The following is a 27,256-nucleotide window of genomic DNA, read 5'->3' on the forward strand; positions in this document are numbered from 1 at the left end:
ATCCTTTTAGAGACACAAAATTTTTAGTTTTGTATTTTGTGAGTAAAAACATGTGAGATTATTTGGGTAGCTCCTGAGACTGGATGAAGATATTGCTACGTCTCTTTTCATTCTTTCTTTTTTATTTGATGGTAAATTATATTCTTAAATCAATTTATATGTTAATCCATATCAATTTTTTTTAATGGATTTAATGATACATTTAAATTCACATCAATCTAATATATCCATAAAAATATTGATTTGAAAATTCAAATTTAAAAAATCAAAAAGAAAAATACACGTTTTTAATTAATAGACTAACCCTTTCGAATTAAATCGGTGCATATTACACTAGTAGAGAAGTGATTATCCCTTTCCTCTTCTTTTTTTTATGGACTAATATTAATAAATTATTTGAATTAAATTTAATTGATAAATTTTAATGAAATTTTATATTTAAAATAAATTTGAATATCAAAAATTAAATAATAAATAGATTCGTACAGGGACAATCATGATTACGTTGTTGTCGTCGTCGTCTTAATAATCCTCGTGCCAAAACTAGCCTCGCATGTTTCTCTCTACTCGTTGGTTAAGAATATGTCCAATTGATTAGACACACGTGTTTAGATATTCGGTGCGTGCTTCATGGGCTACGCTCTTATAGCACGACATGACCCAAGAGAATCATGGGCTTTTCCCCACGTGTAGGATCTCTAGATACAGAGTTCCTAGTTATGGGCCCAATGGCAATTGCATTTTGAATTAAGCTTTACTTTCTCCCTTTTAGCAATAAAATATGAGACAGAAGTTTTCTGAAAGGATACGAAGATTCAAGTACATGTCTCGTTGCTTGAAATGCCACTGGGCATTGCCATTCTCGCCGCACCCACTGCCATGTTTGTCACGTCCGGCGGCTGAAGACAAGGAGTATGGGGTCAATTTATGGGTTAACTAGTAGTAAATCTTTTCACCAAAATAATTTTATTTTGTTTTTAAAAAACAAAAATTCTTAGGTTAAATTTAATTAGGCTAACCTAAATTTAACTGAATTTAACTAAGTTAATATTAAAATCAGTTAAAATTAAAGTTTGTCTCAATCAAATTTAATTAGATCAACCAAATTACATATCAATCCACCAAATTGAATGGATTTGACTAAGTTAATATTAAAATTAGTTAAAATTTAAATTTAAATTGAGTTAAGTTTTAGATCATAAGTTTACTTAATCAACTTGTAAAATTGAACTAGATTTAATAATTATAAACATGAATTTACTTAATAAACTTGCAAAATTAAATTAGATTTAATAACTATAATCACATCAGAGAATATGATCCATTGGATACATGATCTCAACAACCCTCCATCCCAATGGATTATGATGGATTCGTGCTAGGTACAATCATGATTACGTTGTTTCTCGTTGTCATCGTCGTCTTGTTGCAGTCATTCAAGCCAATCTTTACCCATATATATGTGTGTGTTCGCGAGTGATGGAACTCGTTGCCACGAACAAGCAGCATGCAGTCAAGATAAATGCAGCTGTGCACTTGCAAATCTTTGCAAGAACAGTCCAAATGGATCAATTTCAACTAAAAATCTTTGCAAGAACAGTCCAAATGGATCGATGTCCTGATCAATTTGAGCTAGGACTAACACATCTCACATCACCAATACTCAAAAACGTGAAAAATATTTGAAGAGCACTCCATATTGGACCTTCCACTAGGAGTAAAAAACACAAGAGTGCACCGTTAATGGAGAACCCAGAGCCGAAAGCAGGTGACCAAGTGGACGGTGAGCCTCCCACTCACGGGCAGGCTAGCTAGACACATGCACCACATGGGCCCTAACATGAGAAAGTCATCGCCTTTCCTCTGTCGAGTATAGTATTTCTGCATAAAATTCACGTGGTGAGCTCCAGATTTGAACAATCGCTGCGGCGAGGCAGCTCTTGTCGTACTTTTGGACGGAGACGTCGGGAGAAAAAAAACAACACAAAGATGCGTTCACAGCCCCCAATTTCTCAGCCTTGAATAGTAAAATACGATTAAGCCAATGAACTCTATAAATTAATTTAATGATTACTCGTGTTTGTGGATTCTTCTGCTGTAATCGTTTAGCAGTTGTTTTCTAAAAGATTCTATTTATTTCTAGAAAATAACTTACTAAACTAAGCTTTCAAAAATAATTAGAAAAAATATAATCTCTAAGGAAATAAATTAGGGTGAATTTAGAAGCTTATTTAAAAAATTTAACCCAACATATAAAGACTTGCCTTTTCTCTGTAAAGACTTGAATTTCATTTATTTTATTTGAAAGAATTATCTTGTTTTAACTAAATATATATATATTTTTTAAAAATCATAATTAAAAAAATATATTTTAAAATAATAACCATAAAAATATTATAATATCATACATTTATTGACTACTAAAATCTAATAAAATTTAATATGAACAATTTTAAAATGACCAACAATGAAAATATTAAATTGTAAACCTCGCTTGTTATCATCATTCATCCATGACAAGCAATGGTTTGTCATTTTATTGTTAACATTTGAATGATAAATAAAATGAAAAACTTTATTTAAAAATTACTAGATAAATTTAATCTTTCAATTAATTTAGAACCCTCATTTAACAGCTTATCACTTAAATTCAGTTACCCAGATTAACAATACATTACATGGAGGTACATATGATTTTCTTCTGTTTTTACATCACTCCATAATATTCATTTTTATTTTGTTTTTAGATAATAAGAGTATTATTGGATTAATTTACGTAGTAAAAATAGAAAATAGAATAATCATAGTAAAGCTAGATATGATTTCCAGTTCTATTTTTACAAATCATTCTACATGATTTAATTTTCCTTTTTTTTTAAATAATAAGAGTATTATTGGATCAATTTATATTTTATAGTAAAAATAGAAAATAAAACAAAAAAAAAAAAAAAAAAACCCACCATAGTAAAACTAGATATATTTTCAATTGTATTGTTGCATATCACCCTATATGATTCAGTTTATATATCTATCTATCTATCTATATATATATATATATATATATATATATATATATATATATTATTGAATGAAGTGTTTCTTGAATAATCTTTAAAGATTCGTTCTCTATATTAAAACAATGCCTTTTAAAAATACTGACTTGTAAATATTTCTAGAGTATCACTAATTTATTTCTTGACCAAAATTTTTAAAAATATAGAAGAAATAATATTTATATCTTATAAAATTTTTCAACATTATCATTAACTTCAATAAATTTAAAAATTCTTGACCCAAGCTTATATTTAGTTTGAATTTTAAATTAAATTATATTTAAAATATATCGACATAACTTTATTAGTTTGACAAATTTAAGAAAAAAAAACTATATGAACTAATAAAAAAGTATTTAATAGAATAGTAGTAATAGTATTTCCAATAAAAACTAAAATTTAATATTCCATTTACTTAAACACATGAATCATCAATGAATTTATACATTAAACTCAACTCATGACAAATCAAAATTCAAGCCAAGCCAAGTCTAAGCCTAATTCACATAGTTGTAAAATTCGGATAAATTTAATGAGGTGACCGAAACTAGAATTGATTTCAATTAAAAAATAAAAAAAAAATAAAAAAGATTTGGTTGATGAATAAATATTTGAGGTTGATGTACTGATTTTGTAAATTCTAAGTTAAAAAATTGAAAATCAACTTTAAATTTTTTTATATTATTTTTTATTAAAATAATATTATTTTAATATATATTTTTTAAAATTTTTGAAGGCCAACTTAAGACCTATGTCTCTCCAAACTTGTTACACGAGCTTTGACAAGAAAAACCCAGAATTAGGTTTTACAATCCAACGAAGACGTGGTCCTCCTCTTCTCACTTTCACTATTTGTCTCGTTCTTTCCAAAGATCATCATCCTACTTCAGTATAAGAAAAATTCTCCGAATCTTCTCCTTTTCTCGCTCCATAATATCTATCCGTGGCCACAAAACCATCCCCTATATTTCCTCCCTCTCTCTCTCGGCCACTACATCAAACACTTAATAATCACTTCTCTCTCTAATATTTTCTCTTAAGGCACTGATCTTTCTTGCCGTCTATATAAAACCCATTTGTTTTCACATGTTAAAGACCACCATGGACTGCTTAATTATACTCTAATCACTCAAGCCCTCAACTTTTTCTGTCTCACAATGCATAACCCTTCAGCAGTAGCCACCAACCAAGAACCAGGCCTTGCCTTTGATTTTGTATCTCAATTGGGTGGCTTTGCTTTTAATAAAGCAGTTCAAAGCATAAATTCAAATGGGTTCTGTTTATCTAAGTCAAACTTTCTGTTTTTTGACAGCCCAACTGGTCATAAAACGAGAAAGTTTAGTGCTTCATTGAGTTTGAGTAGTAGAAGTGGTTTTAAAAGTGTTTGGAGTGAGTTTAACAGGGCTATTAGGTTTCACTGTGAGAGAATCCCAATCGGGTTTGCTTCAGTTCAGGTTGGTTCAGGAGATAAGAATGGTAATAATAACATTAGTAGTGATAATGGTAATGGTATCAATGGATTAAGAGATGATGGATGTAGTGTTTTGGTGGATGATGGTGTGCCTTTGAATAGTGTAGAAGGTGTGAGTCCTAAAAGGGTTCTCATTTTAATGAGTGATACTGGTGGTGGTCACAGAGCTTCTGCTGAGGCTATTAAGGCTGCCTTTAATGAAGAATTTGGTGATGATTATCAGGTCAGTTTTTTTTTAATGGTATATAAATTTGCTTTAATTGGTCAGTGAATAATTGGGTGCTTTGGCTAGTTTGTGTTTAGATATGTTTTTGTTGATCATGTTCTGAGTGTTAAGAGTGCATGTCGCAGGTGTTTGTTACTGATTTATGGTCAGAACATACTCCTTGGCCGTTTAATCAATTGCCCAAAAGCTATAATTTCTTGGTGAAACATGGAGCATTGTGGAAAATGACATATTATGGAAGCGCACCACGTGTGATTCATCAATCTAATTTTGCTGCAACATCAACATTTATAGCTCGGTGAGACTTTCTATCTTCTTTGGACATATATCTGTGAGTTATCTTTCCAATAGCAACACCAGCTTTTGTATAATTCCCATCAACTTGAATGACCAGTTTTGTTTGTATTTCTGGGCCTAATTCTTCAACATTTTCACAGATGTCGAACTTAAATTGATTGTTCAGGATGGTTTTATGGTAGTATCCGTGTGTCATCCTGTTCTTATCTGATACTTAATCTCTGTGTTGTTGCAGAGAAGTTGCAAAAGGATTGATGAAATACCAGCCTGACATTATTATCAGTGTACATCCACTGATGCAACATGTTCCTCTTCGTGTATTGAGGGCAAAGGGTCTTCTGCAGAAGATAATTTTTACCACTGTAGTCACCGATCTAAGCACTTGTCATCCTACATGGTTGATTCTGTGTACGCTTTTTTTTTTGGTTAGTGATACCTCTATTATTGAATTTTGACATCTTATATCTGTATGTTTAGGTTCCATAAGCTTGTGACAAGATGTTATTGCCCGTCAACAGATGTATCAAAGAGAGCAATGAAAGCTGGGCTTAAGCCTTCACAGATTAAGGTTTATGGCCTTCCAGTTAGGCCTTCCTTTGTTAAGCCTGTTAGACCAAAGGTTGGTTATTGTTCTAGCTGATTACTAAACCTCGGCACCTATTTCTCGTTTTCTCTTTGCATCCTGATGCATTAACATTGCGCCAGTATTTTAATAGTATTATTCTCTGGATGGAGGATAAGAATATTGGCTATTAAATTTATTTGATATTATTGTCTATGCAAACTTGAAGTTGGAGTACGAAGTCATTGCAAGCAGTTCCTAGGAAAGACAAATGTGACTTGATAAACTTGACCGTAGACATGAAAAATAGTCATTTATTTAACTCTACCTTATTTCATTTGCATTCATTAGGGTGAATTAAGAAGACAACTAGGCATGGACGAGGATCTTCCAGCTGTTTTATTGATGGGAGGAGGGGAAGGGATGGGCCCAATTGAGGCAACTGCACGAGCACTTGGGGATTCATTATATGATGAGAATCTTGAAGAGCCAATAGGTCAAGTGCTTGTGATATGTGGTCGCAACAAAAAACTCACTAACAGATTACTTTCGATTGATTGGAAGGTTCCAGTCCAGGTATCAACTTATGATTCTTACATCCCAATCAGAGTCTCATGACTTTGCCAGTTGAACTCTATATTATGTGTTATACAGTCAGGCAGTTCTTGCTGGACAATAGTCTTTTCCTGCTTCTCATGACAATGTTTTGCATCCCCTTCAAATAATCCACATCTGTCTTGTCATTGATATAGTCCCTTGAAAATGCTGCAGCAGTCATTGAGGCTCACTATAGTGTAGGGTTTTTACATCTCTATCACATTCACAAGGCATAAAGCATACTTGTGCATTCATAGCCAGCCACAAGGCATGCATAGTACTGAATAAGATGCTTCATCATGTAGGTGAAGGGTTTTGTCACTAAAATGGAGGAATGCATGGGTGCCTGTGACTGCATTATCACAAAGGTTAGTTTTCCATGACTGTTCTGTTTACTTTTCTACTGCTTCATTATCATCACCCATCTTTTGATAACTATGTTTCTGCAGGCTGGACCAGGGACCATTGCAGAAGCAATGATTCGAGGTCTACCCATAATTTTGAATGATTACATTGCTGGACAAGTAAGTTGGCTAGCTTTTTTCTGGAGTTCAGCATATTATATGTAGTAATCATGCTTGAGTTTTGATTGGTTTCTGCTGTGCTGCTCTAGCGTGTGGAAATCTTCCATTAGCAAACATGCAATGCTGAAAGACCTTAAAATAGCTATATCTGACAATTGTACGTTAAGGCTTGTACTCTGGCAAGACTTATGTTGAACTCTTTAGAAAATATCTTTGATAAATAACGAGTGGCAGTGCAATGTCAATCCTTCCTGAATTCAGGAAATTGTGCGTTGTAGAAATCAAGTATATAGAAGCCTGTTCTGGAAAGGACTTGAGCCAATGTAAAGTCATAAGAATTATCCCACAGGTCGTTCATTGCATTTATTTACCTCAATCATGCTAAATTTCTAAGAAATCGCTCAAGTCAACCTTTTCTATTTTAGCTTAAGCATTGGAGTAATTGGTATCAGACAAGGTCGAATTACCATTTAAAACAGTCCCTTTTCCTGTATTTGTAAGGATTCTGCATAAACATGTTTCCATAATGTGGATGGAATGCGAGATAATTGGTATCCTGAAGAAATTCTTGTTGAAGCAGGTTTTTGCAAGTCCCCTACGGGACATGCTTTTTCTCACACCTGACCTTTAATAATGCAGGAAGTAGGTAACGTGCCTTATGTGGTAGAGAATGGATGCGGGAAATTTTCAAAATCACCAAAAGAGATTGCAAAAATAGTTGCTGAATGGTTTGGTCCAAAGGCAGATGAACTCAGTGCCATGTCACAAAATGCACTGAAGCTGGCCAGACCTGATGCTGTATTCAAGATTGTCCATGATCTCCACGAGCTGGTTAGACACAGAAATTTTGTACCCCAGTTTTCCTGTGCAACCTGACATTTTCACCACCTATCAATTTTGATGAGTCCAGTGTGGCGTATAGTGGGTTAGCCTAGGGCCTGTTGAACCCCAACTGAACCCAAAAATGAAACATAGGTGTACCTTTTCTACTTCATATTATTCGATTGCTTTGTATTGATTTCATAAAGAAAGAGTAAAATAGCCTCGAATTCCCGTTCTCTTCATTTCCCACCTTAATCCCATTTCTTCCATACACTGTTTCCATTTCATTTCGTTAAGACGCAGTGTTAATCATCCCGAAATATTTTCCTGAATATGGTCAAGTCCTGCGAGACACTGACAATTAATGGTTGTTATTATTCATCTTCATCTTTGTTGTCACTGGATATTAACTTACCGAATCCAGATATCCCTGTGCTAACGTTAACCATTCATAGGTATTACACTTAACTCACAGGTTGACTCAGTAATCTGTAAATTCAGATTCTATTTCGAGTTGTGTTTTGGCATTGATTTGATCAAATCTGAGAGACTTAATGGATTAACTCATTACCAGGTTATTCTAACCAAATTCTAGTGGGAGATAATTCAAGGATGATATTTCAAGGATTTTTGAATATTTTTAATCTAAAACAATATTATTTTAATTTTTTAAAATTTTAGGTTATTCTAACCAAATTCTAGTGGGAGTTAATTCAAGGATTTTTGAATTTTTTTTTTTTTATCTAAAACAGTATTATTTTAATTTTTTTTTAAAATTTTTATTCAAAATAACACCCATTATAAAAAGAATTATTGAAACAATATTATTTTAAAATCTACTCAGCTACCTAGTGGTCATCAGACTGTTTGTTCAAGTTTATGGTTTTATTTTTTGAGTAGGTTCTATTTTATTTTTGTGGTATCAAAATGCTTTGTAAAATTTACTTTACTTCAAATTATTATTTTTTAGTGTTTTTGAATAATTTTAATATGATTAAAAAATATATTATTTTAATATATTTTTAAGTGAAAATATTTTAAAAAATAACCACCCCTATTATATCAAACAAACTCTGTATAAAATAATACTTTTTATTTAAAAAAAAGAAAGAAACAACAGCTTAAACAAACAAAATCTTAAACCCTTACCACCTCAATCCCGTTATCAAATCTTACAACTATGCAACCATTCTTGAAAAGAAAAAAATAACTAAATGCTTTAGAGGGGTTAAAATAGTTTCTGTTAAGGTGATAATAATTATTTTTAAAATATTTTTATTTATAAATATATAAAAATATTATTTTTTATTATTTTTAAATAATTTTAACATTAACATATAAAAAAAATTCAAAAAATTCAAAAAAAATTATTTTCAAACAATTCTTGTAAAAAAATCATAAAAAACAATTTCTACCGACAGCCCCTGAGATTACCAAACACATAATCCACAAAGCCATGCATTTAGCCAAAAAAAGAAGAACAAAGAAGGTGTTGCCATGTCATCTGGAACACGTGATGCGCTCCGAACGTACCTGGCAGCATCTGATGGATCCCCTTAGATTTTCTTTCCTAAGTAACCTGATGAGCAGCCAAGTCATCTCAAGAACTGGACGAGTATGTGTCGAAAAATCAACACATGACAAGTCCTTGACAAGTAGCTGACGCTATGAAACTGAAAACTTCAATTTAAGATTACTTTATTATTTTAATTTCTTTCCTCCAAAAGAAACCGCAAGCAAGAGTCAAACTTGGGACGTTGGCATTCATGACGCCTGTGACTAAGATAGCCAAATTTAATACAAAAAACCTGAAAAAAATATCAGCTTTATAGCAAATTTATGATAGCACAGTTCAAGTTTGGGATTTTTTTTTCATTTTCTTAGGATTTGGTGGTGCTTTGGATAATGGGTTGGAAGTACAAAGCTGGTTTAGGATTGATTAGCACTGTTGTAATAATATGGGTCACTTCTGCAGAAGTCACTCAGGTAAGACTCTGTTTCATATATTCTCCGTGTTTCTTTCTTTCTTTCTTTCTTTCTGTTTAATTTTGGTTATTTGTTTTCTGTTTGGTTGCCAAGAAGAGTTAGGAAAAAGAAAGGACAGCTAAACTTGTGTATCCTTGTTAATGAAATGGAAGAAAACTCTACTTCTTGAAGTTTCAGATTCTTGGTTGTTGGTTTCGTTAATTCACCACTGTTTGACTGATAAGATTCCAGCTTACAACATCATGATTCCATCTTACCATGGAACTTGAATTGAAAAATTCATGAATTTCCATATGTTGCTTCCTCTCTAATTTTTATTAGATTGATAAAATTAGAAATTTGTAAAATTCACTTGCTCCCTTGTGCTTTGGTAGTTAATCAGGATTCTGAGGAATTCAGTAAGGTCAGCTGCTTTGCTTAATGTTGTTTTGGTCATAAAGTGTTGATAAACTTGCCTCAACCAAGGTAGAAATCTATAGAACTCACAGTTGTTTACAGCTATTTGGGTGCCGAAGATTGGAAAAATTTAGGACATCTGAGCATAGAAATCTATAGAACTCACAGTTGTTTATTTGGGTGCCAAAGATTGGAAAAATTAAGGACATCTGAGTATCTTCTTTTCCCATTTTCTTACTGTTTCTCACCATGCAAAAACATTTCTTGAACCATCATACTTTCTGCAGTTACCATGGAAGTTTTGAATGATTTTTTCCCCGTGTTGGATGCTTTTGGCATATCTTCCTTATTTCCAAATTCATTGATGGTATACATGTTTGGTGTTTGTCATGTTATTGATGATCACCGTCCTCACGTTCATATAAATAACTTGAGAACTCACACTTCTCGTTTTCTGCAGCGAATCTTTGAAATGTATAAACAACCATTTGCAATCACGTATCTGGGGGTATCTCTTATGGTGGTCTATCTACCTTTAGCACTTGTAAGAGACTGGTTCTTTAGCTTGTTCCATTCTGGTTTGTCTATGAACATTTACAGTGGCAACCCTGTCATTGGCTCTACCATTGGACTCAATATCCCGCCGCTTAGGGTCACTGATATGAACGATGACCTGGAAAGTGACCTAAGAGGTTGCCTAATCACCGACAAGGATATTGGTGAAGAGGGAGAGGGGTGGCCTTTCAACGTGAAGGACGAAGAAGATGAACCCAACTTGCTTCAGCAGAATTCTGAACTTTGTTCATGGGAAATTTGCAAGTGCAGTTTATATCTTGCTCCAATATGGTTTATTACAGAGGTAACATGATTTGTGCTACTATCATCTATCCCATAAGAGTCTTCTTTCCCCGGAGGAGCTTGTTTTGGTTTACGTGGTTTTTCACGAAACTTCAAAAATAAAGGTCCCCTCTTAACTAGCTTGTCCAACTAATTTAGTTGCTTTGGCGATGCAGTATTTGTCAAATTCAGCACTTGCGAATACAAGTGTCGCAAGTACAACAGTCTTGACCTCTACTTCAGGGCTTTTCACCCTTCTATTTGGAGCTGTTCTTGGACAAGAGACTATAAATTTTGCTAAGGTTGTGGCAGTTTTTATCACCATGGCTGGTGTTGCTATGACCACAGTCGGAAAAACTTGGGCACGGGATGAAGCGTCGAGCTTTTCTGAGTGAGTCAAATGCAACCTGCTTAGCAGCGGAAAGTTTTTTTTTTCAAGGCTTCATACTCTCTCTCTTTCCAACTTCAATATTAATACATTGACTCCCCTGGACTCTATATAGAATTAATATTTTATGCAATATATCATGTTGTTTTCAACCATGGATCTGAGATACCTTAAATGATCTAGTTTGCATTAAGGGCTAGAGTAAAGAGTTGATGCACTCTAGGGAGGAATCTATCTGAACTGTTTGAAGTAATACTCGTTTCCTGTATAAATTCGCAAAAAAGCATTGGTTAGTCCTACACACCATTCTGATTGTCCCATCAGAAGGCTTGCTCTGTTGAATCAAAGGGATCTTTTTGTTTTGTTAATCATCCGCATAAAATATAATCCATGGATCACATCATCTGCTCTAATCTATGATTGTCTTTCTTTTCCAGTTTTCTAATACGGTGTTTTGTTCATATTGTTTCCAAGGACAAGAAGGCACCCCATCATAGGGGACATTTTTGGTCTTTTCTCAGCAATATCATACAGCTTGTTTACTGGTAAAATTGGGTGATGAACAAATTTGAAAACTGCACAAATCTTAACTTTGACTCGATTGTTTCTGAAATGTCCTGTTCGATTGTGGACTTTGGTCTCAAATGCAGTACTACTCAAGAAATGTGCTGGATCAGATGGGAATAAGGTTGATGTGCAGAAGTGCTTTGGATACATCGGTCTCTTCACGCTTCTCGGCCTTTGGTGGCTTTGTAAGCAGTTCAATAATTTTTGTATCATTGGCAATTAGCTGTTGTAAATTTTTTTAAGAAGAGAAATACTTGAACGAGTAAGTGGCTATAAAAGTTAATTACTGATTACATAGCAATGTTGTTCCATGCAGTGTGGCCACTAAATGCTGCAGGGATCGAACCAGCATTCAACTTTCCGCATTCATGGTCTGTTGGCGAAATCGTGCTGTTAAATAGCTTTGTGGGAAGTGTTCTATCTGACTACTTTTGGTACATTGCTAAGTATTTGTTTCTCTGTTTTGGACTCAAAATTTCCTACCTGTCTTTTCTGCGAGCAACACTTTGCTTTGATTCCTATAAAAAACTAATAAACACTGCAGAAGAGAGAAGACATATAGCACAGTTTCTAAATGCCTAGGTTATGTTGCTGCAGGGCCCTCTCAGTGGTTTGGACAACACCATTGGTTGCGACGCTAGGCATGTCCTTGACAATACCCCTCGCCATGCTAGCTGACATGGTTATACATGGTCGTCACTACTCCGCAATCTACATGTTCGGATGCATTCAGGTACATACGCTTCCTTTCATTGATTCTGGGAGTTCATTTCATACAAGCCCTTCATCAGAATACAGTGAGACGTTCTACTCTAATTCTGTAGCCTTCATTTCTTCCTCAAATCAGCCAGTTTCAGACTCAAAAAAACACTGTACTGCAGTGACGATAAGAGCACACGCTTCTATTAATTAGCTTTGTTGAACACAGGTTTTCGCAGGTTTTATTATAGCCAACATTTCGGATAAATTTTCAGTGAAGAGGGAGTTATTATAGCAGAGGCTTGTAAACAACGGGAATATAAACACCATCTGGGAAGAAACAAGCTCTCCCCCTCCTGTTGTACTGTGAACAAAACAAGTAGCTACTGCTTGTTCTATGTAACATCTACTATATTAATTTGTCAAATGTTTTCACCGGCACAGCAATCTTTAAGCACCGGAAATTGAGTTTCTCATCTACTATATTCTAATGTTTGTTTCTAACACAAGCTCAGAAATCAAACTTGTTCTGCTGCAGACTTTGTCACATAATGTTATGTTCCTTGTCTTTTCCATGCCCTAGCTGAAGTAGCTAAATCTACCAGGATCATGCTGGGCTGAGCTATTTCCAGCATGCTAGCTGAACATAGAAAACCAGTGTCATATGCCCGGGCTTGCCGGGTTACTGCCTAGAGGTTTTGTAGCTTGAGTTGATCCATGAATTCAGGTCATGACTCGGGTTGAGTTGATCCCGAGCCTCGTAACTATGTAAAAAACCTAATCCGTTCACGTGAGATGTCTCGTTTTTTCATCATTTGAATGCAATGCATTAATTAATCAAGATATTCGTTAATCAAATTATTTTAAGCTATATATATGGAGAGTGCACAGTCTTTGTTAGGGTTTTGGAAAGGTTATCTATTAGTACAAAGCCTCTTCAAGCTTGTGACCGGGCCTGAAGACTCCAGCTACGAATTCTAGTTTTCAAACGATTTCAATGTTAAATTCATTAAATGACCTTTTTATTTGCCATTGTTTTGATATTCTCAACGGTTTTAACTGTTTTGCTAGATATTATTGTCCTGTTTAAAAATATAATTATAGTTATTTTTTATATTGAGATTATTTATTTTTGAACGTTTTAAAAATATAATTATAGTTATTTTTTACAATATTTTTTATATTGAGATGTATTTATTTCTAAACCCTCTTCATAATTAATTATGGAGATTTACTAGGGAAAAAAATTAAAAATTAAAAAAATAAAAGTTCATTTTTTTTCTTATGTTTGAAAAATATTTTTAAAGAATTTAAATTTTAAATTTTTATATTATTTTTAATGTGATGATATAAAAAATTTAAAAATAAAAAATATATATTATTTTAATATATTATTAAATAAAAAATATTTTAAAAAAAGAACTATTAAATTCAATCTGCTACATTTATCTCGGAAAATCATATCTCATAGAGAGTTAGGTGTGCCCATCAATAATATAAATACTATACTGTTGCTTTAATTTTATTTACTTCAATAGCAAGTTAGGTGTGCCCATCAATAATATAAATGCTATACTGTTGCTTTAATTTTATTTCTTCAATAGCAAATAATATTTGCTATTTTTGTGGGCTGGTTTAAGAATATTCTCTGTAGGCGAACCAAACAAAAAATAGTAAATAAAAATTGAAACTTTTTAAAAATTATAGTGGTATTATTGAAAAGGTTTAAATGCTTGAAACATAAATAGAATATCAATGAAACTATAAGGACATATATATAGTTTTCCATTGCTATCTTACGAGACTCCATTCCTCAATAGACATCCACTTCTGTTCTTGTCTTCCTCTTCTTTGTGAGATCCGGATTATCAATCAAGATCACACAAAAATCAGTGAAACCTGACTGAATTTGCAAAGCCAATCTTATGGACAAGGGGAAAGCTGTGATGGGGTCAGGGAGAAGATGGGCCGTTGACTTCACTGACAATTCAACACTCCCTTCTTCTCGTGATATCCCTGATCCTCCTGGCTTCTCTCGCGCCTCTCAAGATCAGGTTCGGTTCTCATAATCCCTCTCTCTCCATTGATTTGATTTGATTTTATTAGTGGTTAGTTTTTGTGGGTTTTTGATGGTGATGTGTTTTACAGGAGGATTCGGCTGTTACCAAGCAAAAAAAGGATGCTGAAGCTAATTGGAAAGCTCAGGTTTTTTTTTGTTCAAATTTTTATCTTTTTTTTAAGAAAAATTTTGGGTTTTTGCTATTGATTTATTGGCTTGTAGGAATTAATTGATATGCATAGAGGAAGTGAAAATCTTGTCCTCTGTTAATTAATGCTCTATTTAGTAGATTTAGAAACATGTAGGGATTGAATGTAAAAGTTGATATTCTATTCATGGGTAGTGGTGGATAAAAGGTAAAAAGAAAAAAGGGTTACTTTCAGAATTCTTTTTTGGGTTGCTGATTTTGACTTTGTTAATAGTTGTGTTGATTATAACAATGACTTGGAAGGGTGTCTTGTGAGTTCATGGATGTCTGAAAAAGGGTTAAAGGAATGTCCTTTTTGTTTGTAATGGAGGAGGTAGTGGTTAATGTATAAGTGCATGGTCATAAAAGGATTGACTGATGGTACAGTAAGTTGGTATGGTGTAGATTTTTAATTTGTGGCAAAATAGGATTGTTGAATTAACGAATTTGTTTTGAATCTCGTATAATGTTTATATAGTCAGTCAATGGTTGTAAAAAAATTAAATTTAATGGCTTATACACAGGGGGGGTGTTGGGTGCATGTGGGAATGGTGAGAGATTTTTTTGTGAATGATAAATGATGGAAAGGGAAAGGGATTTCATGAGCTGAATGGTTGCAATTATGGGGTCTTAAAAGACACTGTTTTGAATCTTGAAACATGCAAAACAAATATTTCATATTTGGCTGCTCAAAGAAATTTGACCTGGACTGAAGAAGAAGAGTGATGTTTTTCCTGCATGCTGTTAAGAGTTCCCTCAGCTCTGTTTTCTTAGTCAATCATATGTTACCTTCGTTTACTTGTTTCTGAATTTTCTTTGAAGTTTTCAAATATGTATATTGTTAACAATGTAATCATCTTTATATTGTGAACAGAAAGCTTGGGAAGTGGCACAAGCCCCCTTCAAGAATTTACTAATGATGGGCTTCATGATGTGGATGGCTGGAAATACAGTGCATCTATTTAGCATTGGGATTACATTTTCGGCTCTTTGGCAGCCCATAGGAGCTCTTCAAGGAGTTGGGAAGGGTAAGCTGGCCTGAGTTCAGTTTGTCACTACTCTGTTTTGTGTGCTTTTTGCTTGTTCTAAACCCTTTTTACATTTTCTTAGAATAATAACCTAGGAAGAGAAAGGGTGAGTGGGGTCTTTTTAGTGGGGAAGAGTGGAGGGTCAAGTTTTTCATGCCAGGATAATTCATGGTATTCAGCCAAACCTCTTACAAGGATAAGATACAAAATTAGGCAGGCATTCTCTGAAACCTCTCTCTCTCTCTCTCTCTCTGGGAACTTCTCTAACAATACAAGATACCTTTGAAAATTCAAACCAGTACCCTTTTCTCCCCTCAGTATCATATTTCTTGCTGCCTATCTTGCTCCCATAAAGAGTATACTGTATGTACTTTTATCAACTTCTGAATCAGGGCACTATATTTGCTACCTATTTCCTCTTGTAGAGAACAGAAGGGATTGTATCATTGTTAATCAACTGCTCGATATGTGTACATGGGATTTGGATCGTTTCGTGGGAAAGTCAATTAGATGCTTCTTCTCTACTCAATAGTTTCCCTGCTCTTAACTTTCAGATTTTTGTTTTTTAAGTATCTTTGTTCTGTTTTTTCTAACTTGTGGTCTTTTCTTTGTAGTTCTTTCCATAATGAGTATCTGCTATACCATGCATTAGAGTGATTAGGGATTGCATTTGTTCCCTTGATAGTTGGCATTTGCATTTTTTTGTATTGAAGTTCATTGATCTGAGATTCAGTTTATTTTGTTTTGTTTGCAGTTTTCGAGCCTTACAAAGACAGTAAAGTGGATCTTCTTGTACCTAAGTTAGTCTTTATTGCCCTAAATTTGGGTGGTTTAGCATTGGGTATTTGGAAGGTAAGATGCATTTTCCTCGTCTTTCTTAAATTAAATGCGCTTCGAGATAGAAAAAGAAAAATGAAAATTTGATGCAAGGATATCCAACGATTTGTTTCATGTTCAATTTTTGGCAGCTTAACACATTGGGGCTTCTTCCAACACACGCATCAGACTGGGTTTCATCCCTACCCCCTGCTAAGGTTCATTTCTTCTTCGCAATGATTTCAACCTGCAACTGAGCACTTTAGAAAAAAAATGACAGAACTTGCATTTGATCTTCCTTTCATGTGTTATAATTTGTTTGCATGTTCTTATATTGCATGGTAAACAACTTCTGGTTGGAGTAAAAGGTGACCTTTGTATTAAATCGCCCCCTTGCAATGTATGGCTTCAGTGGTTTGATAAAATATATAGAATAATTCTTAATTTTTACTAGGACAAGGATTCTGCAAAATTGTTAGCTAGTATTGTTGTCTGTCTCCATTCATGGGATGGTATCACTATTCTCTCTATACATACTTGAGGTACTGACTTGAATTTGTAGTTATTTTAACTTTCTACAAGGAAAAAAATACAGGATAAAACCTATTAGGAAACCTTTTAGACTAAAATAAGAAAACCAAGGAGAAAGGGGATTACATGGCTTACTCAAGCTCTGTAGATGGGTTCTAAGAGTTCAAAACAATCTTATGCTTTGTATTTCTTTTTTTTTAGCAATGTCTACCGGACACTGCCACTACTGGGTATATCCTCCATTAATGATCTCAAGGGCCAACTATTTGTGATTCTTTCTAATGATTTCTTGACAATTTTTATGACTTGCTCTTTCTTCTGCAAACCAGGGTTTTGTAGTTTATCTGAGAATATTCACACTGTGAAGAGATTCTATAATTGCCTTTAAATTGCACATTAGCTAAGACTTAGCTATTTAGTTTAAAACTTTCTATGTCATGAATTTCGTAAGCACAAGTGTTTTCGGAGTTTCTTCTTGAGGACTAGGAACCCTACTAATATTCGTTTGCTTGTTTAATTTTCAGGAGGTCGAATATTCAGGTGGTGGTGTTCCTCTGCTCTAATGTGCTTCTTTGAGATCATTTACCTTCTGCGGGCAAGAAGACAGGTTGGAACAAAGAACTTCCCAAAGTCAGACCAGATTTGGATCTATTCTTGGGCGTGGCCTGTTACTCGTGGGTGTGGTCACCATGGACAATGATACCATTTATATTGTTTTAAAGTTCTTAAATCATGTAGACATTAACAGGATTGGGTTTGTTGTAATGCAGAAGTCCCTATGACATACTGTATAGATGATTATTGAACTTGAGAGTTAATAGACTAATAGTCCTTTTTGCTAACACTCAAGTTTATTATTTCTATTAAACATAAGGTTTTAAGCAGTGCTTGTGACAAATTTCATTGCATTAGCGTGTGGTTATTATCTCGGCACACAGAAGAGATGAGGGCAATAGGGATAGAAAAGACATGTTTTCATGTGACTATTATTTTGAAATTATAGAAAATCACTTTAAAATTGTCTTGAAAATACATTTGTTTTATTATTTTATTTTATTTTAACCAAATATGTTTTTATCTCTTATATATATATATATATATATATATATATATATATATATTTGTCTCATTTTGTTAGGAGACATTAATCAAACATAACATGGATGTCATCAAATGTGTTAACTAGTCTTGTCTTCCATAAATGAAGAGATACTTAGCACAGGAAATTGAAAAACAGATGGTCTGTCTGGGCATCTGTAATTCTGTATTGCTGTTTGGATGGCATGTTTAGCTCACAATCTTCTCTCTCATAGAAGCCATGAAATCACACAGCAGCTTTTTCTTCAACTAGAAAAATCTTATTATGAAATGCTAGTTGGTGTGGCTAGGATCAAAGTTAGCTCATACCATCCCAGATTATTACAAAAACACTCGGAAAACTTCGTAAGATGAATATCGAAAATTTTCAAAGCTTACTACATGACCAGCTTTCACTGAGATTTAGAAATTTCTATGACAAATTTCTGTTGATTTTGTTTTGTGGTCAGACATTTGCTTGCTTGTCGGCCCGACTCGGTGACTTACATTACAAACTTAAAATAGTTTAATTTTGAGTTATTTAGAGAATTGATCTATCAAATTCAGTTAGTTACTCGATAGATTTTTTTCAAAACTTGAGTGAGAGATTATCAATAATTAAAACACTTATCCAAAGTAACATTTTTTTTAGACAAAAAAGTTTTTAAAAAATGGGTCAACACTATTCAATAAATTGACTCACCCAACCTGACCCGAGCATTGATCCTGGTCAGGGCACGAGCCGAATGTTATAAATGGTTAAAGGAAAACACACCAGTTCCTTTTGCAACTCAAAACCTGCCAGTGTTTGACATCCAAAAAATAACGTGTGGTTAAAAACTAACCCCAGATGACAGCTCACTCACTCACTGCCCTTGCCCCTGTCTCTCTCGCTCTCACCGACCAAAACCCGTCAATGGATTTCACAGCAGATCAACTTCTTCAATACAATGGCACGGACCCTTCCAAACCCATCTACGTAGCAATCAAAGGACGAGTCTTTGATGTGACGACAGGCAAAAGCTTTTATGGACCAGGTGGTTCTTATGTAATGTTTGCAGGCAAAGATGCAAGCAGGGCTTTAGCTAAAATGAGTAAAAATGATGAAGACATCTCGTCTTCATTACATGGACTTACTGAGAAAGAGATTGGTGTGCTTGATGACTGGGAAAAGAAGTTTGAGGCCAAGTACCCTGTTGTTGGTCGTGTCGTGTCTTAAAAAGTTTGGAGTTTTATGTGTTTAGTGTGGTCATTTTGTGTTTTGCAATAATGGATCATATGACTTTTGTAAGAGATTGTGGGTTATGATGTTTTTGTTGGGTTTGGATAGTGAAGGCTGTGTGAATGTATAATAATGTGTTGAATTTGGGGAGTAATGAATAAATCTGGGTTGTGTGGAATTGAGATTTTTGTGTTTGGTTAGTGATCTACTGTAGAAATTATGTTGTTTTAGGGCTATTAGCCATGCTGTACCAGGGCGCTTTTGATAGTTTTAATTGGTTTTCTTTTACTTGCTTGCAATAAATTTTGTTCTATGCAACTTGATTTTGTTCATCTTGTGGAGATTGTTTTGTTTGTTCCCTGCTGTGTGCTTTTACTGATTCAATGCAGCCCTTGCTTAGCCTGTTATAGACAATTGAGGGAGTGGAAAGAATGCTTTTGGGGTGTTGGCAGACGTGGCTGTTTGTAGGAGTGAAAGAATGCTAGAAGTTGAAATAACGCGTGTGTGCTTTGAATAGGAAAATATTTGATTGGAAGATCTATTAGGAAGTGAAACGTATGCATATTGTCCGTTTTCATCAATGATTTAGTTCATGTTATTGAACTAGGAAGTTTTACTAATTTTTAGTTTTGTTGTAAAAGTTTCTTGCTTTGTTCTTTAACTAGATATGAATGAACCATCACATGTAATTGAAATTAGATTTTCCCAGTATCTGTAAAGAAAAAGGCAGCGACCCAACATGAATGGAGATGGAGTGCATAGATATTTGTACATTGAAAAACGGGTTATACTTCACAAAAAATGGCTTGTGGGAAGTATTCCGATTGATTTTTTTGCTGTGTTATAGCTGTTTTAAATATGGCTTTGAGCCTTATAAAGGATGAAATAACTATTAATAAGGAACATTCTTATATGTTTCCCACAGAAAGTTCTGGCTATCTTCAAATGGCAAAAATTTATGCAAGTGGTGATGTGTGATTTTGAGAACTCGTGCATTTGTGAATGCCAGAAATAGAAACTTTTAATTAGTGTTTAAGGTGATCTGAAGGTGACTTGGAACTTGGAAGTAGACTCTTTTATTTAGTGATTTAGCATATGAGATTTGGTGATCTAAGGATGAAGACTTACCCCCTACTCCTGAAGGCTTTTAATGACTAAGAGAAAGCCAACTACCCTGTTTTTGGATGTCTTATTTCTTCAGTTCCTAGCTTTTATTTGCTCCTGTGCTTGTGCATTTCACTGTGATGACTGGTATTTTTCGCTGTTTTGTTTGTTTAGGCAAGGGTGGTTGTGTCGATGCTAATAATTCATGAAAGAATGGATGGATGAATATGGTTACTTAACTGCTAGCATATTCTCCTTTGTTTTAATGAACCAAAATTCTTAAGTGCATTTGAAGTTAGATTTTCCCAAACTTTGTAAAGAAGATGAGGGCAATGAACAAAAATGTACGGAGACGGAGTGTATAGATTTTGGTGATGTGCTGACTGTTTTAAACTTGATTTATAACCTTTTTTAGGATGAACAGACTACTGATAAGGAACATTCTTATCAGTGTCCCCAGAGAGTTCTGCCACAGATTTTTAGTGCTGGGTGCAGCTATTTTCACTGGAAACAATTTAGTTACATCGATGAAAGCATAGGAGGAACCTCCTATGCCTTTTGAGCTTATCTTCAAGTACTAGAAGAAGTTGAAATTATTAATTAATATTTGAATTTAGCTGAGGGTGGCTTGCATGGCACTTGGTAGTGGACCAAGTGATTTATACTGGCACATGAGAATTTGGATTCTTAGGAGGAAGACTTCTTCCCTACTCTAGAAGGCTTTAATGACTAAGAGAAATCCATGTACCCTGCTGTTGGACGTCTTGTTTCTCGAGTTCCTAGCTGTTATTTGCTTGTAGGTGTATGTATATTATTGTGTTGACTGGTACGTTTTGCTGTTTGGTTGGTTTAGGCTAGGAGGGTGATGTCTATGCTAATAATCCATGGAAAATGGATTGATGGATGAATAACTAGCTTTGGATTTGGAGTACTTTCTTGATAATCTTGATCTTCTACATTGAGTTGCCGCTGACATGCACTTTTCCCCACAACTTGGGTTTATTGTGAGGTTTGCTTGTTTCTTGGTATCTCTAGGACTGAAGCTTTGCCGAGACATTGCCTTTTTTCCTGTACCTTGTTGTATTGATAGATGAATACTAGGGTTCCTAACACAGCCAATTCATGGCTATGTGTTTCTTGATGCATCATAGTTGGTTGAATAAAAAAGATTATTCTGTGTTTTTTCGTAGTTTCTTGAAAGAGTGCAATTCATGTGAAGGTTTGATAAATGATCAATAGATCAACTCCTTGACAGCGTTTCAGGCTTGCATGGAACTGGGGTTCTTTTACTTTCACTAGATGTACTGCTACACAGAAGATTGAACAATGAACTAAGGTGTGCTGGATTAGTGAAGTAGACAAGAATTTCCCTGGACAAATAAATTCCTTCTACATGAGATCTGAACTTCAGACCATCACTTTGAGAGAAGTGCCTCTCGTTACTCTCAACTAATTCCTCCCAAGTTCTTGCAATGCCTAATGCCCTGGTTCCTCCCAAGATCCTCTTCAAATTCTTCATTGAAAGTTGTCAACTAGATTCCAATGAGGCTAGTGCATTTCCAGGAAGGAATGAAGGGGAAAAGATGTGAAAGAGGAAACAACGGACAAACCCCTATTAACGGTAGAGTTCTTTCCTGGTTAAATCGTTCAATAACAGGTATCCAAGCAGACCCTTCAACAAGTCGATATGTCCGAGTGGTTAAGGAGACAGACTTGAAATCTGTTGGGCTTCGCCCGCGCAGGTTCGAACCCTGCTGTCGACGCGTTTCTCTTTTTACATATGGATGATTTCACTTTGGTTCTTTTGTGACACATCCACAAGTAATGTAAGGAAAAAAAAAAAAACAGCTTTTAAATCGTGTACTTGGAAAGAATATCCTCCATGAATGAGAATTACGGTCACTCATTGTCAATTATATCAACATTTCCTTTTCTGCTCATAGCCACATGGTTTCTCATCCCATGACTCCTTTTCATAATGTGTAAAAAGCTTCTTTTAAACCCTGTCCTTGTAAAGAATATATTATACTTTTAAAACTTATCACATAAGTGCAAGGCAGGCTTGGGTTGAACTTAGCATAGACATTACCCTCCTAGTTAAACACACATGGATGAAATTAATATTAATAATTTTTTTATAGCATAGACATTACCCTCCTAGTTAAACTTAATCCAAACACGGATGAGATTAATATTAATAATTTTTTTAAAAAAAATGGAATGAATAAATAATATATTTTTAATAAAAATTATTGACACGATTGACTCATGAATTAATTCAATAACTTAGCATCTAGGCTTTATATATATATATATATATATATATATCAACAAAACCAAGTCAAGCATAGTTTTGTGCTTGTTTCTTACATTTATGTAAAGCCTTTTGTCAAATAACCTAAACTTTAAAATAACCTTTGCATTAGTGTCCATTATGATTTATTTTATTGCTCGTGAATTCTAATAATTTAGATTTTTTATGGAGTCATTTGTTCCAAAAATACAAGAGAAAAGGTTTCATCAAGATGATTATTTATTTCGGGATATCAAGAGATGGAGTAACAAGATGGTAAACATTCCATTTAATCAACCAAGATCAAGCGTAGTGTTTTCATGAATCTGCCTAAGTGCAACAAATGAAAGAAATATTTGCTCGTTCATTCTCCCTCCCTCCATGACTGCTGGAGATGTTTGTGGTCCATGCTCAGGCCCACGGTTGGCCTCTCGAATACCTAACAGTAACAGGCCATTGTGCTCTCACTTTCAGAAGAAACTTCTACTGAGCATTACTATCTTCCAATTCTATACTATACATTTCTTGGGCTTTAGTTTAGGTTAATGATCGTATCCTTAAATATCAAGCAGCATTGAGACGAGTCCTTGCTTGCAAATACTACAACTTTGTACAAAAACCCTAACCATCCAGAAAAGCAAGCAGCCGTGGACATTTAGAGTCTGCTCCATCATTGACCCACTTTCTTGATTGTCTTGATCAACAAAATGAACGGTTCATATTCCTCCAAAAGAGCAGAGCCAAGACAACCTTTTCTTTCGTAAAGAAATGAAAAGGTTAGTCTATTCATCGAGAAAAAGAAAAAGAAAAGCCCTCCTCTTCCCTTCTCTACTAAGTTACTTCCCTAAAGGTCCTCCAAGCTTTGCTTTATTCATCACCCCTCTCTCTTTGTCCCTCTCTTTCATCAAATCAAGATAACAAACTTGCAAATCTAATCTTAGATCTTTAGTATAGTATCTCTTATTGTTAGTTTCATTTAAAGATTGTGTCTTTTTGTAACCAAAGCATCAAGGTTACTGTTTTTTTATGTATTGAGACTGCCCATTTGATCTAATAAATTCTTGTTTTTTTGGTTAAAGATCAAAACTTTCATCTGTATTTTGTTTATGGAAACAAGGAGCTCTGTGTTTGCAAACCCAAAACCCTGTAAGCATCTTGCAGATTATAAGCTGAGGCATGGCTTGAGTGGATACAAATTCCTTCAAAAATGTCTCAAAACCTTTCCAAATGGAAAGACAAGCATTAAAATGTGTGAAACAACGATGCCCAAATGCAGTTTTTGTAGTGGGATTCGTCAAGGTAGACTGTTTCTGTGTCTGATTTGTTCTTCAATGTCTTGTTCAGACCATACCCTTTTGCACAGTCAATCTGAGAATGGCCATGATATAGCTGTTGACATTGAAAGATCAGAACTTTATTGTTGTTCTTGTAGGGATCAGGTCTATGACCTTGATTTTGATAAGGTAGTTGTGGCTAAAAATATTGTGGATATGCCAAGTAAGACACGTGATAGTGTTGTTGATGGTTTAATGAGGAGATCAAGCAAGAGGAGGAGGTTGAATTCAGTGGTGGATTTGGATTTGATAAGGTCTAAATTTTTTGTTTGGATGAGGGGTCGAAGGGCGAAATCGTGCTATCCATTGGGATTAAGAGGATTGAATAATTTGGGCAGTACTTGTTTCATGAATTCTATTTTGCAAGCTTTGCTCCATGCACCACCGTTCAGGAATTACTTCTTGAGTGAGAGACACGACCGTGAAACTTGTAGGAAAAGATCATCAGATCAATCGTGTTTGGCTTGTGATATTGGTGTAATTTTCTCAGCTGTTTATTCCGGGGATCGGACACCTTATAGTCCAGCTCAGTTTCTTTACAGGTCTGACATTGCTATATATATGCACCTTCTAGTTTCCGTGTGTTTTGATAGCAAATCAATTTTCATGATCATGATTTTGTTGATTGATTCATGCTAAATTGTCTACTATTATCTGTTTTAGACCTGTTGTGAGGGGATGTAATCTGCCACTATTTTCTGAGATTCTTTCTTTGACAAACTTTAGTACTTTCACATAGCTTGTTTGTTTTATAGATTCAGTTTTTTTCTGTCACTGTTTAAAGGTAGACTAGAGATATGTTATATCCCATCAGGTATCAGCTAGCAGAAAGTATGGTGTCTTAAGGATTTTTTCAAGCAGGTTTTCTTCTCTTCTCCTATATTTCTGATAGAAAATCTCACTATCTTGTGCTGGGATTGGTTCTTACTTGGGTGTGTCAGTGGCTCTAATCGGAAGTCTTCTGTAATGGTGTAGTTACTGAGCTGTGTTACTGTTCGGATTTTGATATTTATTTAAATGTGGTGCTAATCCTTCATAGGCCTGCCATTTAATTCTCCAGCAGATGTTTGGAGGTGACCTGTACTTTAGTAATGAGATTTTGTTTCTATATGAAGTTGGTGGCAGCATTCGGCAAATCTAGCTAGCTACGAGCAGCAGGATGCTCATGAATTCTTCATTTCAGTGTTAGATGGAATACATGAGAGAGAGGGAAAGGGGAGGAATTCAAATAAAGGTAATGCCTCTAGGTTCTGGGATAAGGTGTACTTTCTATTTTGTGTTATGTTCTGTTTATCACATGATGGTGTTTGGAGATGACGAATGGTTTCGAAAAATGATTCCTAGATGTGTTAGAATAAATTTGGGATTACTACCTAGTAGTTTTCCTTTGTAGGATAAGATAACTTCTGTATTTTTTTAATATATTATACGTTGTATTCTAAAGAAGTTGGGTTATGATTTCCAGGAGCTTGAGTTCTGGGATTTAGCAAATAACTATGGGCTTGTCTACAAGGAAATGTCACTGTTTTTGTCCCAAATCATGTGAAAGAACTTGTTAATTTCAAAAACAAAATCTGACTTGCTTGCAGTATGCAGGGCATTAGGGGGTGGTTCACACAGTGGTGAATTTTACATTATATGTTATTTTTACTATGTTTGACTTACAATATATAGATCTTTTTTTGTGTAGATAATGGAGATTGTCAGTGTATTGCTCATAGGGTTTTCTCAGGTATGCTAAGATCAGATCTAACCTGCACAACTTGTGGGTTTACTTCCACAACTTACGACCCTTGTGTTGACATTTCGCTCAACATGGACACAAGCAGCTTTTGTTCAGTGGATGTGGCTAACAAATCTGTTAGGCCAAATGAGGACACTGGCAGATCTACCCTTTTGGCTTGTTTGGATCTGTTCACAAGGCCTGAGAGGTTGGGATCTGATCAGAAACTGTACTGTCAAAATTGTCAAGAAAAGAGGGACTCGTTGAAGCAAATGTCTATTAAAAGGCTTCCACTGGTCTTGTCATTGCATATCAAGCGGTTTGAGCACTCTTCCTTGAGAAGAACATCAAGAAAAATTGATTGGCATTTACAGTTTCCTTTTTCTCTGGATATGACCCCATATTTATCTCCATCAATTGTCAGAAACAGGTTTGGAAATAGAATTTTTGGGTTTGAGAGTGATGAAGCGGATATCTCTGCAGAATTTGAGATTTTTGCTGTAGTCACTCATTCTGGGATGCTAGACTCAGGTCATTACGTGACTTATCTGCGCCTGCAAAACCAATGGTACAAGTGCGATGATGCTTGGATTACTGAAGTTGATGAGAGGATTGTGAGAGCGTCACAGTGTTATATGATTTTCTATGTGCAGAGGATGCTTTACTACAAAGCAAATGAGGATCTGAGCTGCACGCCAATGCCTTCGAGGAGGGACCCATTTGTTCCGATTGCTGGTTGTTGCTGACAACAATTTTCAATTATGGGCTGTTGATTGGCAGGATGTGAAATTACTTTGCCAGATGCGTCCAAGGTTGGTTATCTGTACCTGTGAGATGAAAGAAATGGCAAACTGTCTATTGATGGAGTGTGCTCTCAGAACCAAATCAATCAGCCAGGAACGATAACACACTGCTAAGATCAAGCCCGTGCCCCGAAGAAGTATTCAAAACTGCAGATTCTTAAAGATCAACCATTTGAACAAGATACGCGATACCAATACGAATCATCTCCAAATTGATATGTTAAATGACCACTCGCCATTATGCTTTGAGAGATATTGGCCGGGAAGAAGCAGCTTGCCTCTTCATATGAGATTCTCATGGCTCTCATTTCATGATTGTTTCTGGGAATTCTTTGACTGCAGGTCAGTCATATATAGAACAAATTTTTATTACCAACTAATACAATCACACCTGAATGCATATATCTCTCTTATGTGCTATGTATCCATTGGTTTCCAAGAATGAAAGCAAAGCTCAAATTTGCTGACAATTTCGTATGCCTTCTTGGTTTTCTATCCTTGCAAATTGCTTTGTTCATCGATTACTTAAACTGGAGGAGGTTAACCACTGTGGAAGTGCCCTCTGCTCAGCTTTATGAATGAGGTTAACCACTGTGGAAGTGCCCTCTGCCCAGCTTTATGAATGCCAGCCATTTGGCCGGCCAGCCATCATTT

The 27,256-nt window shown here is 34.9% G+C and overlaps 5 protein-coding genes and 1 non-coding gene across 7 annotated transcripts; all 6 read left to right on the forward strand.

Annotated features, from left to right (window-relative positions):
- The first annotated feature begins 3,839 nt into the window (after positions 1-3,839).
- On the forward strand, positions 3,840-7,933 carry LOC105130558 (monogalactosyldiacylglycerol synthase, chloroplastic-like). Of its 2 annotated transcripts, XM_011033118.1 has the most exons (8): positions 3,842-4,747; positions 4,876-5,048; positions 5,283-5,444; positions 5,525-5,666; positions 5,961-6,185; positions 6,512-6,574; positions 6,656-6,730; positions 7,370-7,933. In XM_011033118.1, the coding sequence occupies exons 1-8, from the start codon at positions 4,211-4,213 to the stop codon at positions 7,604-7,606; spliced, it is 1,614 nt and encodes a 537-aa protein (XP_011031420.1). In that variant the 5' UTR covers positions 3,842-4,210; the 3' UTR covers positions 7,607-7,933. The 2 variants fall into 2 exon arrangements, with proteins under 2 accessions (XP_011031421.1, XP_011031420.1); XM_011033119.1 differs by lacking the exon at positions 5,283-5,444 and having other exon boundaries at positions 3,840-4,747.
- A 1,214-nt stretch (positions 7,934-9,147) lies between these two features.
- Positions 9,148-12,904, forward strand: LOC105130557 (uncharacterized vacuolar membrane protein YML018C-like). The gene is made up of 8 exons (XM_011033117.1): positions 9,148-9,538; positions 10,395-10,793; positions 10,948-11,162; positions 11,634-11,704; positions 11,810-11,911; positions 12,043-12,160; positions 12,324-12,459; positions 12,655-12,904. Exons 1-8 carry the CDS (start codon positions 9,458-9,460, stop codon positions 12,718-12,720), a joined length of 1,188 nt encoding a protein of 395 aa, XP_011031419.1. The 5' UTR covers positions 9,148-9,457; the 3' UTR covers positions 12,721-12,904.
- A 1,327-nt stretch (positions 12,905-14,231) lies between these two features.
- LOC105130556 (ER membrane protein complex subunit-like protein) lies at positions 14,232-17,944 on the forward strand. The gene is made up of 6 exons (XM_011033115.1): positions 14,232-14,479; positions 14,574-14,630; positions 15,546-15,699; positions 16,454-16,551; positions 16,668-16,733; positions 17,571-17,944. The coding sequence occupies exons 1-6, from the start codon at positions 14,351-14,353 to the stop codon at positions 17,607-17,609; spliced, it is 543 nt and encodes a 180-aa protein (XP_011031417.1). The 5' UTR covers positions 14,232-14,350; the 3' UTR covers positions 17,610-17,944.
- A 954-nt stretch (positions 17,945-18,898) lies between these two features.
- Positions 18,899-19,523, forward strand: LOC105130559 (probable steroid-binding protein 3). Its single transcript, XM_011033121.1, has one exon. The coding sequence runs from the start codon at positions 18,974-18,976 to the stop codon at positions 19,340-19,342; it is 369 nt and encodes a 122-aa protein (XP_011031423.1). The 5' UTR covers positions 18,899-18,973; the 3' UTR covers positions 19,343-19,523.
- Positions 19,524-22,130: 2,607 nt separating this feature from the next.
- Positions 22,131-22,212, forward strand: TRNAS-UGA (transfer RNA serine (anticodon UGA)). The gene has a single exon. It is a non-coding gene; the product is annotated as a tRNA-Ser (tRNA).
- Positions 22,213-23,271: 1,059 nt separating this feature from the next.
- On the forward strand, positions 23,272-27,079 carry UBP22 (ubiquitin-specific protease 22). The gene is made up of 3 exons (XM_011033122.1): positions 23,272-24,618; positions 25,192-25,310; positions 25,767-27,079. Exons 1-3 carry the CDS (start codon positions 23,849-23,851, stop codon positions 26,543-26,545), a joined length of 1,668 nt encoding a protein of 555 aa, XP_011031424.1. The 5' UTR covers positions 23,272-23,848; the 3' UTR covers positions 26,546-27,079.
- The last annotated feature ends 177 nt before the right edge of the window (positions 27,080-27,256 follow it).

Source organism: Populus euphratica, unplaced genomic scaffold, assembly GCF_000495115.2.
Source record: "Populus euphratica unplaced genomic scaffold, PopEup_1.0 scaffold21.1, whole genome shotgun sequence".
Classification (NCBI taxonomy): domain Eukaryota; kingdom Viridiplantae; phylum Streptophyta; class Magnoliopsida; order Malpighiales; family Salicaceae; genus Populus; species Populus euphratica.

Bases quoted from the DNA above. Each gene is read 5' to 3' on its own strand.
- UBP22 (XM_011033122.1), top strand. From the start codon at position 23,849: ATGGAAACAAGGAGCTCTGTGTTTGCAAACCCAAAACCCTGTAAGCAT. The intron at 24,619-25,191 runs GTCTGACATTGC...TTCTATATGAAG, and splicing joins CCAGCTCAGTTTCTTTACAG to TTGGTGGCAGCATTCGGCAA. The intron at 25,311-25,766 runs GTAATGCCTCTA...TTTTTTGTGTAG, and splicing joins GGGGAGGAATTCAAATAAAG to ATAATGGAGATTGTCAGTGT.
- LOC105130559 (XM_011033121.1), top strand. From the start codon at position 18,974: ATGACAGCTCACTCACTCACTGCCCTTGCCCCTGTCTCTCTCGCTCTC.
- LOC105130558 (XM_011033118.1), top strand. From the start codon at position 4,211: ATGCATAACCCTTCAGCAGTAGCCACCAACCAAGAACCAGGCCTTGCC. The intron at 5,667-5,960 runs GTTGGTTATTGT...TGCATTCATTAG, and splicing joins TTAAGCCTGTTAGACCAAAG to GGTGAATTAAGAAGACAACT. The intron at 6,186-6,511 runs GTATCAACTTAT...TTCATCATGTAG, and splicing joins ATTGGAAGGTTCCAGTCCAG to GTGAAGGGTTTTGTCACTAA.
- LOC105130557 (XM_011033117.1), top strand. From the start codon at position 9,458: ATGGGTTGGAAGTACAAAGCTGGTTTAGGATTGATTAGCACTGTTGTA. The intron at 10,794-10,947 runs GTAACATGATTT...TTGGCGATGCAG, and splicing joins CAATATGGTTTATTACAGAG to TATTTGTCAAATTCAGCACT. The intron at 12,161-12,323 runs GTACATTGCTAA...ATGTTGCTGCAG, and splicing joins GTTCTATCTGACTACTTTTG to GGCCCTCTCAGTGGTTTGGA.
- LOC105130556 (XM_011033115.1), top strand. From the start codon at position 14,351: ATGGACAAGGGGAAAGCTGTGATGGGGTCAGGGAGAAGATGGGCCGTT. The intron at 15,700-16,453 runs GTAAGCTGGCCT...TTTTGTTTGCAG, and splicing joins TCTTCAAGGAGTTGGGAAGG to TTTTCGAGCCTTACAAAGAC. The intron at 16,734-17,570 runs GTTCATTTCTTC...TTTAATTTTCAG, and splicing joins CATCCCTACCCCCTGCTAAG to GAGGTCGAATATTCAGGTGG.